The following is a 15,033-nucleotide window of genomic DNA, read 5'->3' on the forward strand; positions in this document are numbered from 1 at the left end:
CTCTGGAGGGGACCTTGTAGGCCTCGGGGCTTTCATCACCGGTACGGAGTAATTGTGTGTAGTCGCAATCGATCGAGAAATCCCAATTCGATAACTATTGCCTGTGTACATGGCTGCTAGCCTGCACGGTAACTAATTAATTGTCCTTGGGGAATTTCAGTTTGCGCTCAAACATACAGTTGGAATTGGCACAGATTTATGTTATTGTGCGGACTTGGAAAACTTTCTTTTTATTTCTATCATCCCCTTTTGCGACAATGAGGATACTCCCAGGTCGCCAGTTTCCTATATATCCGAGCTCTCTGCCAGAGTTCGTGCCCGTGTTCAAAACGAAAAGTAGGCTGCGATGCGGGCCGTGTCATGCTTTCCAGCCTCACAAGTTGCAAAGTTGCTCCTCCCACTCTACAGGACAGACGAACCAGAAAATCACAATCGATCTCCAGATCACAAAAGGAAAAAAAACAAGGTTGCTAACTACGAGACACATAAGCTCGTCACCACGAACACTTCCCTCCCCGTCTTCTCTTCCACTGAAGCCCTCTCCGTCTTCCCAATTACCAAATGCAATTTACACCCCGCCAACGACGGGTTTCATTGCGCTGCTCCCCAAGTCGTGGATGCCCTATGCCGAGCTGATCCGCCTTGACAAGCCAGCCGGAACATATTATCTCTTCTTCCCTTGCGCTTTTTCAACACTGCTAGCCGCACCATTGGCGTCACCAATGGCCACCCCCTTGGAAGTAGCGTCGGTGTACGGTATGTTCTTTGTGGGTGCTCTGGTAATGCGCGGAGCTGGTTGCGCTATCAACGACCTGTGGGACCGAAACCTGGACCCTCTTGTCGAAAGAACGAGGTTACGACCCATTGCAAGGAGAGCGATTTCGCCGCAAAACGCCCTAGTCTTTACTGGCACTCAGCTCCTGGTGGGTTTAGGGGTTCTGCTGCAATTCCCTAGCCAATGTTTATCGTATGGGATTCCAAGTCTATTGCTTGTCGGCACGTATCCGCTAGCAAAGCGAGTTACGAACTATCCCCAGTTCGTCCTAGGGCTGACCTTCTCGTGGGGCGCCATGATGGGCTTCCCGGCCCTAAATGTAGATGTGCTAGCGGACATCAATACCATGCTGGCTGCGTCTGCGCTGTACTCTAGCTGTGTGTCTTGGACTATACTCTATGATATGATCTACGCGCATATGGACGTCAAAGATGATGCCGCTGCTGGCATCAAGTCGATTGCTCTGAAACATAAACACAACACCAAGGCAGTTCTCTCTGCGTTGGCAGTAGCCCAGGTCGGCTTCCTTGCCGTATCAGGCGTGGCTGTTAATGCCGGTCCAATTTTCTTCATTGGAAGCTGTGGCAGTGCCGTTGCCTCCCTGGCCACAATGATATGGAAAGTCAAGTTGAGCGATGTTGGAATCTGTTGGTGGTGGTTTAAGAATGGATGCTGGATCACAGGAGGTGGAATAACACTTGGATTGTTAGGCGAATACCTGGCTCAGCTATTTGGGTTGTATGAGACTGCCGATTCTGTGGTTGAAGGGAGTAAGAGCATGAAAGACCTATGATGATGAGGTTGACAGTTCAATTGTTCCCCATGAGATTTGTATTATTATTATTGATATATATTTTATATTCTTTGTATATAGATGCTGCTAGCCAATATTTTTCGTTTTCGTCTTCTATAAAATTCATTTCATAAGAGAATCTTCATCTACAATAAAATTAAAATAATACCATCCAACACGTCAAGAAGCACTGCTTGGTTAGCAACCCATTTTAACTAGTTAACGGAATCCACCCACCGAACCGCGATTCTCTCTTGACAATCATCAGATATTCAACTCAACCATCTTCAACACGTCATTTTTTTCATGTTTTTAATTCAAAATGTCTTTATCTCAAGAATCTCACATATAGTTGACTATTGCTGCATGTAAATCAAAAGAAGTAAATAAATTAAAAATGAATGCTGAAAGATATATATGTAATATCTAAAACTACTCTATGAATGACTTGCTGACGTCGAATCACACTCAGAAACACACACAAATAATAAATTGACAGAAATTGAAGAAAAGACTCTTCTCAAACAATTACTCAGTTCTATCAAAAATCATCTTTCAACTGTATACGTTAATATCACTGCTATCATTTTTAGTGAATACTAAGAACTCAATATCTTCAGCATTTCCACCATTTTAAATCACTTGTCAGTTTGATCACAAGATTTATCAGAAGTCTTAATAAGAAGAGACATCTATCTAGCAGCCTAATATCTCATCTTTAACTTCTTAAGAAGATTATACAGATGACAATGAATAATAATCTCCTTCTTCATCAAGAGTCAAGATTCTACAAGCAGAGAATGAGTGGAAGATGAAGAAAAACACACAGAGGCATGTTAATCTAGATCAGGATACTATTCTATCTATATAAAAAGATCATGAGCATGTTCAGCAGCTTGATATACAGATTGGAGCTCAGACTGAAGCTATCTCATTAGCAAGCTCCATCACTCTGTAGTGACTATTGAACATATTATATGCAGTTGCCCTAATAAGTAGCTACATATTCAACTATTAGATAGTCTTAATATATTAATATTTTCAATATTTAAGTGTGTTGATTGTTGGATACATGAATACTTGGATGATTTTCAGAGAGAATCCGCGGTTCGATGGTGGATTACGTTAACTACTAGTTAACTAACTAGTTAACTAGTTAATAGTTGGTTGTGGCGTCTGTCAGGAAACGCTGTCGTATCCTTGAACTTCTTGGACAACACCTTGACTTGACAGATACGATACGGAGTAGACCTCTCCAGAACCCCTCATATTTCCATTCCATCTTAATAAAAAGCCTCGCCATTCTACATTCTAACCATGGCTGCCAGAATAGTCATGACTCCGGTAAGTATTATTCCTGCTAGCAACCTCAGAAATCGCTTCACCGGGAAATCAAGAGCGGCTCTAACAAATCCATCTCAAGACATCGCGTTGCTTCCCAAGGCCAAGAGTCGCATTATACAACAGACCGTCGCCATTCCTGAACTCCCTCCCTCTCCAGATCCGCCTGCTTTCCGACGCGACAAGAGCTGCTATTGACAAAGCGGTTGGGTCTGCGCCAGTCGTATTGTTCATGAAAGGCACACCAGAGACACCCCAGTGCGGGTTCTCAAGAGCAAGCATACAAATTCTCGGCCTCCAAGGGGTTGATCCGAAGAAATTCACCGCATTCAATGTCTTGGAAGATCCGGAGCTGCGGCAGGGTAAGCTCCCTCCATATCATCCCCAGATCTCGCAGAATCCGACTTTTAAATCCAGCAGGGTAGTGCTCTAGGTTTTGTTTTGTTTTTAGCTAACGTTTCATTTGCTATTCTGCAGGCATCAAGGAATACTCAGACTGGCCTACGATCCCGCAGATGTATTTGGACAAGGAGTTTATCGGCGGGTGCGATATATTAATGTCTATGCATCAAAACGGGGAACTGGCGAAGCTGCTGGAAGAAAAAGGGGTGCTTGTCCCAGCTGAAGGAGAGAGTGATGTGGAGAAATGAAAGGGAATATACGCTATATACATGATGCAAAGAAATAATAACGACACCACCCCGGGTCCTGTCGGATCTGCTGTACCATATGATTCTCATTTTTGAAGTTTGCCCCTTTTCTCTACATATATATATATATATATATATATATATGTTGAAGTATTTTGTTTTGCGGTTTCTTGTCCTGCTATTGTTCTGTATTTCCGAGAGCGTCCAGCATACAGCTTACAGCATGCAGCTGGCAGATTAATTATGAGTATACACGCGTACCTATTTGATATTTACATATTTATCACCTTAGCGTTTCGCGCATTTCCGTCTTTACAATTCTTGTTGTCAGAGCTTTGTGGTGTTTATCCTCTCTAGGGGTGACTTTTGCCTGACCGCCCCAAAGAGGGAATCTGGTAAGTTTGAGGCTCGCTCCCCGGGCTCCAGCTTGGATTCCCCTACAAAATCCTCTACCTAGCTCCTCAACTCACCTCAGTCTTCAGTCCTGGAGTTGGGACTCCCTCTTGTCATTTATATTGTGTATCCCGCTCCCAAGCAGTGTCTCCCCGGTTTCCTTAGGAATTCATCGTACATTAATATACCGTCACCAATCAAACCACATCCTCAATCCCCTTAAAGCTTGGAACGAGATGTCTCGTCCCCCAGGGAAACAAGCAGTATCCGCACGTGGTATCTTTGCCCGAAAGCCTGCCCAGAAAAATGCGACAGCCCCGAAAGCTGTCAGCCATTACGACATGAAAAAGGGGCAGCCTTCCCCTCCTCCAAAAGCAAGAGTCTCCAAGGGGTTCAAGGGGTCGAAGGGGTCGAAGCAGGCCAAGTCAACCCATATCGCGCGTCATAGCCAGAGAGCACCAGGCTCTTCAAAGGGAGGAAGTAGTAATAGTACTTCTATGCCTGGCGGAGAGCGTCTCCTACATAACTTCGTCGGTGTGTCAAAGATATACATCCGTTTCTTCCCCTTAATCCAGAGTCTATTCCTGCTTTTGACTGAACCCTTTCTCATCCTCCAAAGATTCAATCGATAGCACTCGCACCCAAATCCAAGAGGAAGTTTCCATTTCCCTTGCGGAAGCAGAGCAGGTATTGGAGAAACGACTTGCCCAAACGGTTTCCAAGTACAGCGAGAAACTCAGTATTTCCCGGAATACTCGCAAAGACATTTTCTTGCCCGTGGAGATAGAACACCCAACCATATCACTAAAGCCGAAACCTTCTCTGGTTCAAGGCGCAGACAAAGACAAAGCCCATCTCGTCGACGTCCGAAATAGTCTCGACGCTCACGAGCAAGCTCTGAAAAGCCATTGGAAAGCCTGGAGCAGAACCCAGCAGAAGATCGCCTGTCTGGCCGTGGAGATACTCGGGCCTGACGCCGTTAGCCTTCCACCGCTAACGAAAGATGCCATGGGTTCAGGGACGTTTCAGAAGCGACTCGCCCGGGCGACTGATGCGTTCGAGAAAAATATGGCGGCTGTGGAAGGGAAGATGATAGAGGATGCGCAGAAGACAAGAGATGATATCGCATGCCTTTTGAGGGATATGAGGAAACAAGTCAATATCCAGGAGAAGGTATTTTATCTCTTATATCATGTTGTCGATTCATCTCTTCTGTCAAACTTACTACCTCTACGTTTGATGATTTTGGGAAGTTGATTTGGTGATGGATTTAACTTTTTTTCATAGAAATCCCGCGACGGTAAACGTAAACAGCGGGAAGAGATATGCCAGTTAACCAAAAAGATAATTGCGAGCATCTGATAATTGACAGATACAAGAAACAATTAAATACGGGAGTCGGTTCGAGAGTCTGGAGGACGAACGTCTTTTATATATGTTTTACGGTTCTAACTAACTTCAACTGGCTATACCTTAATTTATATCTATAGGGTTACAAGGTGCTACCAGTCATATAATTAATGAATTTTTCCTTTTGTTCCTCTAGACGTTATGCTCTTGCTGTTCGAAAAGTTGAACTTGTTTATCTAAAACGATTAATGCGTAGTTATAGATGAATCAAGTGCCTCGCAAAACTTCCTTTCCCGATCCTCGTTTACTTGAGATCGTAAGAATCAACCATTGTAAGTAAAATAACCTCCATGACCCAAGTTCATCACGTCTATTTTGGAAAGAAAACGAATTGTTCCTGGTATATAGCAAAGACAAAAAAGTTACATGATCTACATTTTTAATTACGTCTAGCTTCATCTTCTCCTTTCCCAATAGCTATTTGGAGCCCCCTGTCGCCTCTACTGCTGTTGCTGTTGCTGTTCCAGCGCCTCCTTCTCTCTAAACTCTGCCTCCTTGGCAGCTTTCAAAAGTTTAGTGCGTTGCCTTTCCTCGAATGCTTCCCGGCTCTTCAAAATCCGCTGCACGATCTCGCCGGCGTTCACATGTTGGAAGGGATGGGAGTCCACTTGTCTGAAAATCCCGAGTTTGGTCGGCACGACGTACGGATCATACGTGAGGGGGATGAATGTTGTTGGGCCGTGGTATACTGCGTCAGGCATGCCAAATGGTAGTTCTTCGAGGTAGGCGAGATTGGGCGTAAAGGGCGCGCAGAATATCACTGCGTGGACGAACTACAGGGTGCGTTTGTCAGATTCATTGTGTATTTACTTATTGTCGACCTCCAAGTCGTAGGTACAAGTAAAATTGGCAATGGGGCGTGTACTTACTCGACACTGGAGGACACAAAGTCCCCGCTCGAATATATTCATAATGGGGTAATTCAGACCCTTCCAGTGATTGATGACCTCGTCGTCATGGACGCCGGCCACAATGTAAGCTGGACCATAATCTTCTCCATATTGCTTGGTTCGTTTATCAACGTTCTCTGGAAGATACCAGCCGCGTTCAGTGGCATCCTCAGTTTCTATGGAAAGTACACTGCGGAGGAATTCGATGTGGCCAGATGAAAAGAGATCAAAACCACCATCAACGTAGACGATCCGCTGGCCGGCTTTCGGGCCCTTGCCCTCAACGAGATGTTGGAAGCTACCAGACTCAGTGCTGCGATGTCCCAGTTTTGCAGCAGCGGATGCATCCCAAGTCCAGACATCAGGACCGGGCAGGAAGCCGGTTTCATCGGTTGCATAGTCTTTGATTCTCTGGAGCGACTCGTTGGCAACTTGCCTTCGCTCTTCGGGGCTGCCGACACCCTCATCCCCTCTCAAGAATGCCGGGAAGGACTTGATGAAATGGGTGCGGGTGAAAAGCAACATCCTGCCCACCAGGTCCGTTGTAGATATTCCCGGGGTACGCTTCACCACCAGGAACCGCCCAGCGGCCTTGACGAAGCGGTAACAGTCATTCCCGTTGCTGTCGGAAGTTATATCGTCGCCGTGAACGACATAGTAGCATCCGTAGTGGGAAATCCAGGGCAGCTGAGTGACATAGGGGGCGTGAGGGATTGACTTTGACGCCCAGCGACATGCGTCGACTGCCGCGACCCTTTTTTTTTTTTTAATTGGCACCAAACACGTCAAGTTAGCGATATATTTGTCGGTTGCCGCGTTTTAAACGAAATAAAGCAACCAGCAGACCTAGACCTTTTAAGGGGTGTTGGACGAACCGTTCAGCAAGGGTCATAACGGTAGGCCCCTTGTTCTCGAGAATCTCTTCATCAGAATGGACGCCCACGTACAGCTCCTGGCCCAGTCTGCGGGCTTGGAGCATAGCTCCTGCATGGCCTGCAGTTGAGCTGCGCCGTTAATATCAAGTACGCAGGCAAAAGATGGATTCCATGCCATCCATTGCACACACAACTCACCGTGGTGGCTAAAGTCGAAACAACCGTCTATCCAGATACGCTCTTTGGAGATGGGGACATCTTCTTGGGGATCTACAGGCCACTGGCCGGGCGGAGGCACGGGCACGGGCACGGGATGCTCTGATGATGTTGACATGGTCGTTAAGAAGGGGGGGTTGGGTTTTCAAGGGGAGGACGAGTATCGCGGTGGTTGGTTACCAGGAATTTAACCAAGTTGGGTCAATTGAGCGTTCGCTACCATGGAGAGAGGTGTTCCACACCTGAGGATAACGGGGGTCCTTGGATCAAGGGGAGCTGTTTAACGACCAATTGGGAGCCGGAAGCGAAGGGAAATATTTTCTGCATTTGAATGAGTCAAACTAGTTTTGTTTCATTTATTAGTTAACTAAACAACTGTTTGTTGATTTAGTTCCAGTTGAAACGCTGCCAAACACACGGCAACCCACCGCTTAGGATGGTGAGGAATCCTGCTGGCAAGCCCCTAACTACTACGCTTTTTCTACAATAGCTACATAGCTACAATAATAAATAACCAACCAACCGTTGCTGTCTGTCTGTTTCCTCGGTCTGCAGCTCGTTCTTCAGCGGCAAGTTTCCTCTTGCATGTTAAACTGCTCGACTGCACTGCTCCGGGGGACAAATGGAATGAATGGTTGGATGAACCGTCACTTCAGATGCTACCCTCCGTGTCTCCGTGGAGAGGTAGATCTAACCCCTAAATCCCTCCTCCGTATAACAATGGCGTTGGGCCCCCGTGTACATAACGTTTAACTGCTGTTGACCCTCTTCGATCTCCTGTGGCCCTCTTCAGTCAAATAGACATCCAACAGTAATAAGAAATCATTTTCAACTCGATGCGGATGGAATAAACAAGTCCCCCCCCTGGAATCCGCGGGCTTTTACTTATTTCTCTCTCTCTTTCTCGAATATTTCACCCACTCTCTGCCGCCGAATCCGCCAACCCCAGCTGGGGTCCCGTACGAAGCCCCAGAATAGCTAGCTACTTAGCGGTTGTCCACATACTTACTTCAACTAAGTCTAATTACGGCCAAATACATACTTTGCAAATCAAGCGACGTGCTTATGGACCCCAGGCCGTATCATTGGCCCTACCACCTCAAGGTACAGAACCTCCAAAATGCCAATGGGTCCATGTCCATGTATCCCCCCCCCGTATGTTTATACAACATGCATGCAGTACATACGGACTCTTCGCCCCGCCGACATTCAACGTTTGCACCCGGCGACTTAGTTCAACTTCACTAACCCGCCATGTAACTAAAGCAGACCCAACTGTTACCCCCCCGGCGAAGTGCTCTGGTTTTGCGCCAACTGGTTGAACAAGAAAAGAGACAGACAGCTGCGCCATGAGCCATCCTTACGACCATCTCCCGGGCATCAACGATGGCAGCACCTACGATCAGGATTTGACCCGCCAACGTGCGGCATCCAGCAGCATCGGGAACCCCTCTGTCGTCAGGGCTCCGGCCAATAATAATAAAAATAATAATAATGATAATAATGTCCCAGTGAGTCGAGTCGAGACCCCCAGCCGTCCGGCGTTCTTCTCGAGAAACCGGTCCTTGTCCAGATCCTCCAGCCAGCGCCAAATGATAAAGCCCTCGATCTCTCTCACTCCCTTGTCCAGCTCAACCTCCGCCAATTCTACAGCCGCTTCCGCGACGCTGACGGTGACGACGACGGGGACGACAACAACTACTACGACTTCTGTTACGAATGCGGCCGCCAATTCTCCAGAACGGCGTCTGCCCAGAGAGTCCTCCACCAAACGCAAGGGACCAAGCGCTCGCAATAATATCAAAGGCAGAGGAATCTCGCGGCTGATCATTCCATCCCTTTCCCACCATTCGAGTTATCTCACCTCCCCCATTGACCTCCAAGCGGCTCCCCCCACGCCTATGGAGGCGTCGACCTCCTCCTGGGGTAAATCCCCAAATACCGCGAATGCAGGTCCGGACCCGTTCCTCAGCTATGGCGCGTTATCAATGCCAGCTGTATCGTCAAGTGGAGGTTCATATGGCCTGCAGAGCGCCAGTTCAATCTATGCTAACATCCACCAAATGTCGTCAAAGCGGATATCGACACTAGATTATTTGCGGAAGGCGTAAGAACCCCAATCCCCCTCCTCCCCAGGCGCAGCTCGTTCCTCGGTATTTGCGCTTAATGTTAAACCACCAACCACACCCACCCTCTCTCAGTGATGCCTTTCTTAACTAATTTTTTTTTTTTTTTTTTTTTTTGGCGGACTATATGAAACACAGTCACGAAGGCCGCGTCTACTGGTTCAACACAGTCCACTTCTCAAAATCAGACCTCTCCCGACTCTCATACTTCGAACAACGGAAACTCTCCCGCCGCGCAACCAACTATCTCCTCCTGGGCCTCTCCCTCCCCCCCATCCTCGACGTCAACTCAACACCATTCGAATACCTCCGCGCCTTAAACGCCCTTCTCCTCGAATTCGAAACATTCCAACAAGCCCACCCGGCCGACGGGAACACCTCATCCTCCCTCACCCGCGCACGGATACCCCACATGTTCAAACGCTCCGTCCACTCAGGCACCAAGACCCGGCGCACGAGCTCAGCCACGGAAATCGGACTGCCCATGCAAACCACCGACCCATCAGACATCAAAGCCATGACGGGCAACATCGCGACGTCGATCAATCCTACCTCCTCGGCCTCTTCCTACCCTTCCAACTCGGACTCCTCGGACCTCCTACCGGGCGAAGAATACACGTACCTCCTCACGCCGACTTTGCCGTTCGATCCGGACTTCTTTCAGACGTTTTCGTCGCTGTGCGATGTGCTGATTGATTGCTACACGAGACTTATGGCGTTGGTTTCGGGGCCGTCTGTTTGCACTGCTGTTGTTGGGGAGATGTTTAACAAGGCTGATTCGAGGCTGCGGAAGATTATGATTGCGGGTGTGGTGAGGGAGTTTGAGGATGCTAGTCGCAGTAAAGTCAAGTCGGAGGCTGCAGGTGTGAGCAAGGTGGTTCTTGGAGGGCTCCTGGGCTGAGTTCACGCCCTCTCTTTGATTTTGAGATGTTCTTTGCTTGCTCTTGGCGCTTCGCACTCTGCACCTTCATATGGTGCTTTTATTTGATTTTGTAAAGAGTTATGGGATCTATGTAATGATTACGTATTATGGCTTTCTGTTTTAAGAATAGTCTTTCCTTAAATCGTTTTGATATTTATATTTCTATTATATGTATATATGAACTACGCATAACTGATGTTGAGATAAAAGAGTGCTGCAGCTGAAAAGTCAACTATCTGCCTTCAGCGCAAGGATATACAGACGAGGATTGCAATAGTGGGATTGATCGTAGCTGATGTCCAAAGGACGAGAAATAAAAGATGATTTTTTTTTTTTTACCTGACGAAAGGCTCTAATATCTGTCGGGATATTGTTCACTCTTAACATGAGCAATACTATGTGTGTTTGCATCAACATATATACAGAAAAAAGTCAACGCTAATAATTACAGAATCTCGTTCAATACATCAAACAAAAATAGAGGGGGTCAAAAAAGAAAAAAAAAAAAAAATATATCACAGAATTATATATGCTTGCGCCATGTTGCGCCAAAACCCAAAATCAAAAACTCATTTTAACTTTCCGCCCCCCATTCCCCCGGCAAAAAGGACGTATTTTTTTTCAGGCGCAAATCAACAAAATAGAAGGATCAAACAAAGAAGGTTTAAGTTCCCTTCGGCTATGAGTCGCAGGCGTTTTCGGCAAGTGTAATCTCGATATCGATGCAATCGCTCGGTGATGAAAGGAGAAAACGGTGTATGCTATATGGGATAAGGCAAACGGCACTTGACATGAAGATGTATAGCGAACTTAGAAGAGACGTAGCGGAGAGGAACCTGTGGAGGTGGAGTGTGGAGGGGTTATCCAGGGAGATGCACGAAGGTGGCGTTGCGTTATTGAGCCTGTTTCCTCGCTTCCCATTCCCGCTGTTCCCCAAATACCCTCCGACTCATTTCGAGTACTGCTTCAAAACCCTCACGTCCCTTCATAGCGTTCTGGCTAAATCGTTCGATGCTCGCTTCTTCGACTTTGTTTTTTATCTTCTGCCACCCGCTGCAGACGGCAGTTATCTGTGCGTCCTGCTTGAACTCTGTCTTGGCGTTCGGGGCACCCCGGGATGGCTGGTAAGTGACCGTTTCCCGGACTTTGAGAACATTCGACCATGTCAGGTTCGTTGAGCACATTGTCACTCGCTTTGAGACAGGGTCGACGTATGAGACTTCGTATACGTGGGAGGTGGCGTTGCCACCGAACAGTGTTAGGAGCCACTGCGGGGCGGACTGGTTGCAGGTTATCAGACGTTCTGTTCGTAACTACACAAAATAAGCAACGGTGTCAGCGGGTCAAAACTAGCAAGAACAGTGGTAATGATGGTAGCGGTAATTGTAATGGTCAGAGAGAAGATCTAAGATGTGAGAATTGCAACTCACAATGCCGGTATCAGGTTGCAGTGTCCGGGAGAGAATATCCACAGCAACAACGTGTGTCGATTTATCATTCCACGGACAGTACTTCCGCCAGTTGGCAGTAGACACCTCCTCCCATGAGTAATCAAACGTGCAACTTGAGGCGAAGACCTTCATATTTTGAATATCTAGAATAGAGTCGAAAATGGCGATCTAGACAGGACACCGGACCGAGTGAGACAACCGGCCTTTTCGTGCTTGAGACCAGGCAACGCAGAGAGATAAGACAATTGAATAACCTCAATCAACGCAAGCAAAGGCAGGCAGGCATATGGCGGCCTGGAGACAGTGAGCGATGGAAATTATCCTACTGTATACGGCGAGAGGAGAGGAGATTAAGCAGCGTTTTCAATCGACGCGGTTAAATGACAAATCAAGTCATAACAACCGGAATTACCGTGCCGCGGGAGAAGGGCGTTCTATGATATTAGAACACAAAGGACGACAGCCCTGACGCTGGTCGAGGGAGAGGAGATTGAGCAGCGTTTGGCAAACGAATGGCAGCAAGAGAACCAATGCCGGTGATGGCTGAGAGCGTTGAGCAGAGACGTATTTCACAAGCAAGAACCAGGGCGTCTGGAGTAAAAAGTTTTGCTCCGGGATCGTCCGCCCTTTCAGCCTCAAGCCTGGGACTGCACCCGGGACTCGGAATATCTGTTTTCCCGGCAGAAGTCGCCGCCCGCACTTAGTCAGTGGTTAGTAAGCCTTGTCATCATTTGCTTGCGCTGTGATTGGCTGCGGCATTGCACCGCTCAGCAAAAAAATATCGGTTTGCAAGAGGATCTCGATCAAGGAGGCAGGCATTTTACGGAGTAACGACTCCGTCCATGCGACAGAAGTATGCCATGCGGACGTGAGACCTAAATACGGGGCTGCTTTTGCAATCGCTGTCCTCAGCATCTAGGCGCGCACATACCGAATCCTCACTCACCATAGAGCACACGGGCAGTGGAGGCAGTGAAATCTCTCTCTCTGAACTTCAGTATGACCTGCTCTGCCGTTGAAATCGCCCAGTTGCTCTCCTCAACGCCTGAGCTTTTCTTGAAACCGACAACCTCCTTACATACCGAATGGGTGACTGCGACAAAGCGATATCTTGACCCGCTAGCGTCAGATATCACTAAGACACAGAGAAGACGCCTACAGGACAAACGGAAACGGAAAGACGCTGATGGACTTGGACCGTTCCATGCCAAAGCTCTACGCCTGCAAGAGATTCATGTGAATGGCTTCACTACGCGCCAGGTCTGGGAACAGGCTAATAGGGTACTAGAGGCCGCTGCACAGAATACCGCACAAGAACTTTCTCGCCTTAGAGAATCGGAGGAGGAAATTCTGCCTTCCAAGTATTCCTCGCATAAAGGGGCACGGGGGATCCATCGCGATGATAGTCAGCTCGGAATTACCTCCCAAGACGATGAAGTCTCTGACGATTTCACCGGTGACGGTTTGGACAATTTGAAGAATGGCGAGAGCTCAGACAGTAACGAGGATGGCGGGGAACTGATGACGGATAATGCCGGTGATAGGGATGATTCTATGTCGATCGACGCTGAGACCCCAGATCCGCAGTCAAAGAAACCCACGAACTCTACAGGAGCTGACAGTGTCTCATTTATCCCTGACCCTAACAAACTTAATGACGGGTTTTTCTCAATCGACGAGTTCAACGCGCAGACGGCTCTATTTGAGAGGAAAGACGTGAAAGGAATACAGGATGATGACGAGGACGACGATGAGGAAGCCATCGACTGGGGCGCTGATCCTCTCAGTCTTGGTGCATTGGGCGGGGATGATAATGACGATGAAGAAGAAGAAGAAGAAGAAGAAGAAGAAGAAGAAGAAGAAGAAGATGATGATCACAGAGACAACGCCAGTGAAGGCGGCGATGCTGATGCCGGACCTATGGACGAGGATGGCGACTTCGACGAAAGCGAACTGGGCTTGGTGGGCGGTAATGCGAATGACATAAAATACGCTGATTTTTTCGATCCTCCTCGTCTCAAAGCTTCCAAGGGACAGCAGCAAAATGATACCCAGTCCAAACCTAAATCACCGACCCCTGAAGAAGACATCGAGGCTAGCATAAAACGTGCGATTTCCGACGTGCAGCGCGACCTTTTCGATGACGATGCGTCCGATGATGAGGATTTGGCGGGCAACTCCACTGTGCAGAAAGGAGCCGCTCAATCCACCCACGAGAAGCGACGAGCTAAGCTGACAGACGAAATCCGCCGACTGGAAGCCGCCAACGTTTCGAAAAAGGAATGGATGCTCTCCGGTGAAGCCAAGGCACCCGATCGACCTATCAATTCGCTGATAGAAGAGGAACTTGAATTTGAGCGCGTTGGCAAACCTGTCCCCGTCATCTCAAACGAAGTTTCCGATAATATCGAAGCGCTGATCAAGCGACGGATTCTAGCGAAGGAGTTCGATGAAGTCCCGCGCCGCCAGCCGTATCTCATCCCGGGCAGCGAGGCTAACCTCAAACGCGTACAGTTTACGCTCGATGAGACGAAGCCACAGCAGAGCTTGGGCGAACTGTACGAGGAAGATCATCTTCGGAAAACAGATTCTGCTTTTGTGGATCGGAAGAGCGCGAAGGTCAAGGCCGATCATGACGAAATTACCCAGTTGTGGAATAACATCAGCTCCCAGCTCGATGCGTTGTCGAGTTGGAACTATAGACCCAAGCGCCCGCAGGTGAGCGTTAATGTAGTCGCGGACGTGGCTACGATTGCCATGGAGGATGTGAGGCCGACGGGTGGCGCTGGCGTAGATGAGGCTGGCATTCTCGCGCCGCAGGAAGTTTATGCGCCTGGCGATGAGGGCAAGGTACGTGGGGAGACGACGTTGAGGAGCGGAGTGGCTGTGTCGAAGGAGGAGATGACGCGGGAAGCTAAGCTGAGACGGCGGAGGCGGGAGAAGCAGAAGTTGAAGAAGAGATCGTCGCAGCAGCGGCCTGCTGGTGATGGGAAGCAGACGGAGAAGCAGAGGGTTGTGGATGACTTGATGAGGAGCGGGGTGAAGGTTATTGGGAAACAGGGGGATTTGAAGGATGTTTACGGGGGCAAGGTGCCTTCCAGTGAAGGCAAGGGGCAGACTGTGCTAAAGTTATAAAATAAGATAACCGTTTGACTCGGAACTGAGAGTTGAGGAGAATATAATATGATTTA

The 15,033-nt window shown here is 48.1% G+C and overlaps 7 protein-coding genes across 7 annotated transcripts; 5 read left to right on the forward strand and 2 right to left on the reverse strand.

The window, feature by feature from the left end:
- Positions 1-257: 257 nt before the first annotated feature.
- On the forward strand, positions 258-1,568 carry PAAG_07489 (para-hydroxybenzoate-polyprenyltransferase; the record flags this gene model as incomplete). The annotated part of the gene is made up of 1 exon (XM_002790584.2): positions 258-1,568. The coding sequence occupies one exon, from the start codon at positions 258-260 to the stop codon at positions 1,566-1,568; it is 1,311 nt and encodes a 436-aa protein (XP_002790630.2).
- A 1,317-nt stretch (positions 1,569-2,885) lies between these two features.
- On the forward strand, positions 2,886-3,559 carry PAAG_07490 (monothiol glutaredoxin-5; the record flags this gene model as incomplete). Its single annotated transcript, XM_002790585.1, has 3 exons — positions 2,886-2,912; positions 2,992-3,271; positions 3,387-3,559. 3 exons carry the CDS (start codon positions 2,886-2,888, stop codon positions 3,557-3,559), a joined length of 480 nt encoding a protein of 159 aa, XP_002790631.1.
- Positions 3,560-4,188: 629 nt separating this feature from the next.
- PAAG_07491 (hypothetical protein) lies at positions 4,189-5,314 on the forward strand (the record flags this gene model as incomplete). The annotated part of the gene is made up of 3 exons (XM_015846238.1): positions 4,189-4,486; positions 4,572-5,125; positions 5,240-5,314. The coding sequence occupies 3 exons, from the start codon at positions 4,189-4,191 to the stop codon at positions 5,312-5,314; spliced, it is 927 nt and encodes a 308-aa protein (XP_015700673.1).
- Positions 5,315-5,802: 488 nt separating this feature from the next.
- PAAG_07492 (ethanolamine-phosphate cytidylyltransferase) lies at positions 5,803-7,461 on the reverse strand (the record flags this gene model as incomplete). The annotated part of the gene is made up of 4 exons (XM_002790587.2): positions 5,803-6,135; positions 6,232-7,006; positions 7,128-7,245; positions 7,326-7,461. 4 exons carry the CDS (start codon positions 7,459-7,461, stop codon positions 5,803-5,805), a joined length of 1,362 nt encoding a protein of 453 aa, XP_002790633.1.
- Positions 7,462-8,692: 1,231 nt separating this feature from the next.
- PAAG_07493 (hypothetical protein) lies at positions 8,693-10,370 on the forward strand (the record flags this gene model as incomplete). The annotated part of the gene is made up of 2 exons (XM_015846239.1): positions 8,693-9,450; positions 9,608-10,370. The coding sequence occupies 2 exons, from the start codon at positions 8,693-8,695 to the stop codon at positions 10,368-10,370; spliced, it is 1,521 nt and encodes a 506-aa protein (XP_015700674.1).
- Positions 10,371-11,284: 914 nt separating this feature from the next.
- Positions 11,285-11,974, reverse strand: PAAG_07494 (mitochondrial protein sorting (Msf1); the record flags this gene model as incomplete). The annotated part of the gene is made up of 2 exons (XM_002790589.2): positions 11,285-11,704; positions 11,822-11,974. The coding sequence occupies 2 exons, from the start codon at positions 11,972-11,974 to the stop codon at positions 11,285-11,287; spliced, it is 573 nt and encodes a 190-aa protein (XP_002790635.1).
- An 867-nt stretch (positions 11,975-12,841) lies between these two features.
- On the forward strand, positions 12,842-14,977 carry PAAG_07495 (U3 small nucleolar ribonucleoprotein Mpp10; the record flags this gene model as incomplete). Its single annotated transcript, XM_002790590.2, has 1 exon — positions 12,842-14,977. One exon carries the CDS (start codon positions 12,842-12,844, stop codon positions 14,975-14,977), a length of 2,136 nt encoding a protein of 711 aa, XP_002790636.1.
- Positions 14,978-15,033: the final 56 nt, after the last annotated feature.

The sequence above is a fragment of the Paracoccidioides lutzii genome (assembly GCF_000150705.2).
Source record: "Paracoccidioides lutzii Pb01 unplaced genomic scaffold supercont2.24, whole genome shotgun sequence".
NCBI classification, from domain to species: Eukaryota; Fungi; Ascomycota; class Eurotiomycetes; order Onygenales; family Ajellomycetaceae; genus Paracoccidioides; species Paracoccidioides lutzii.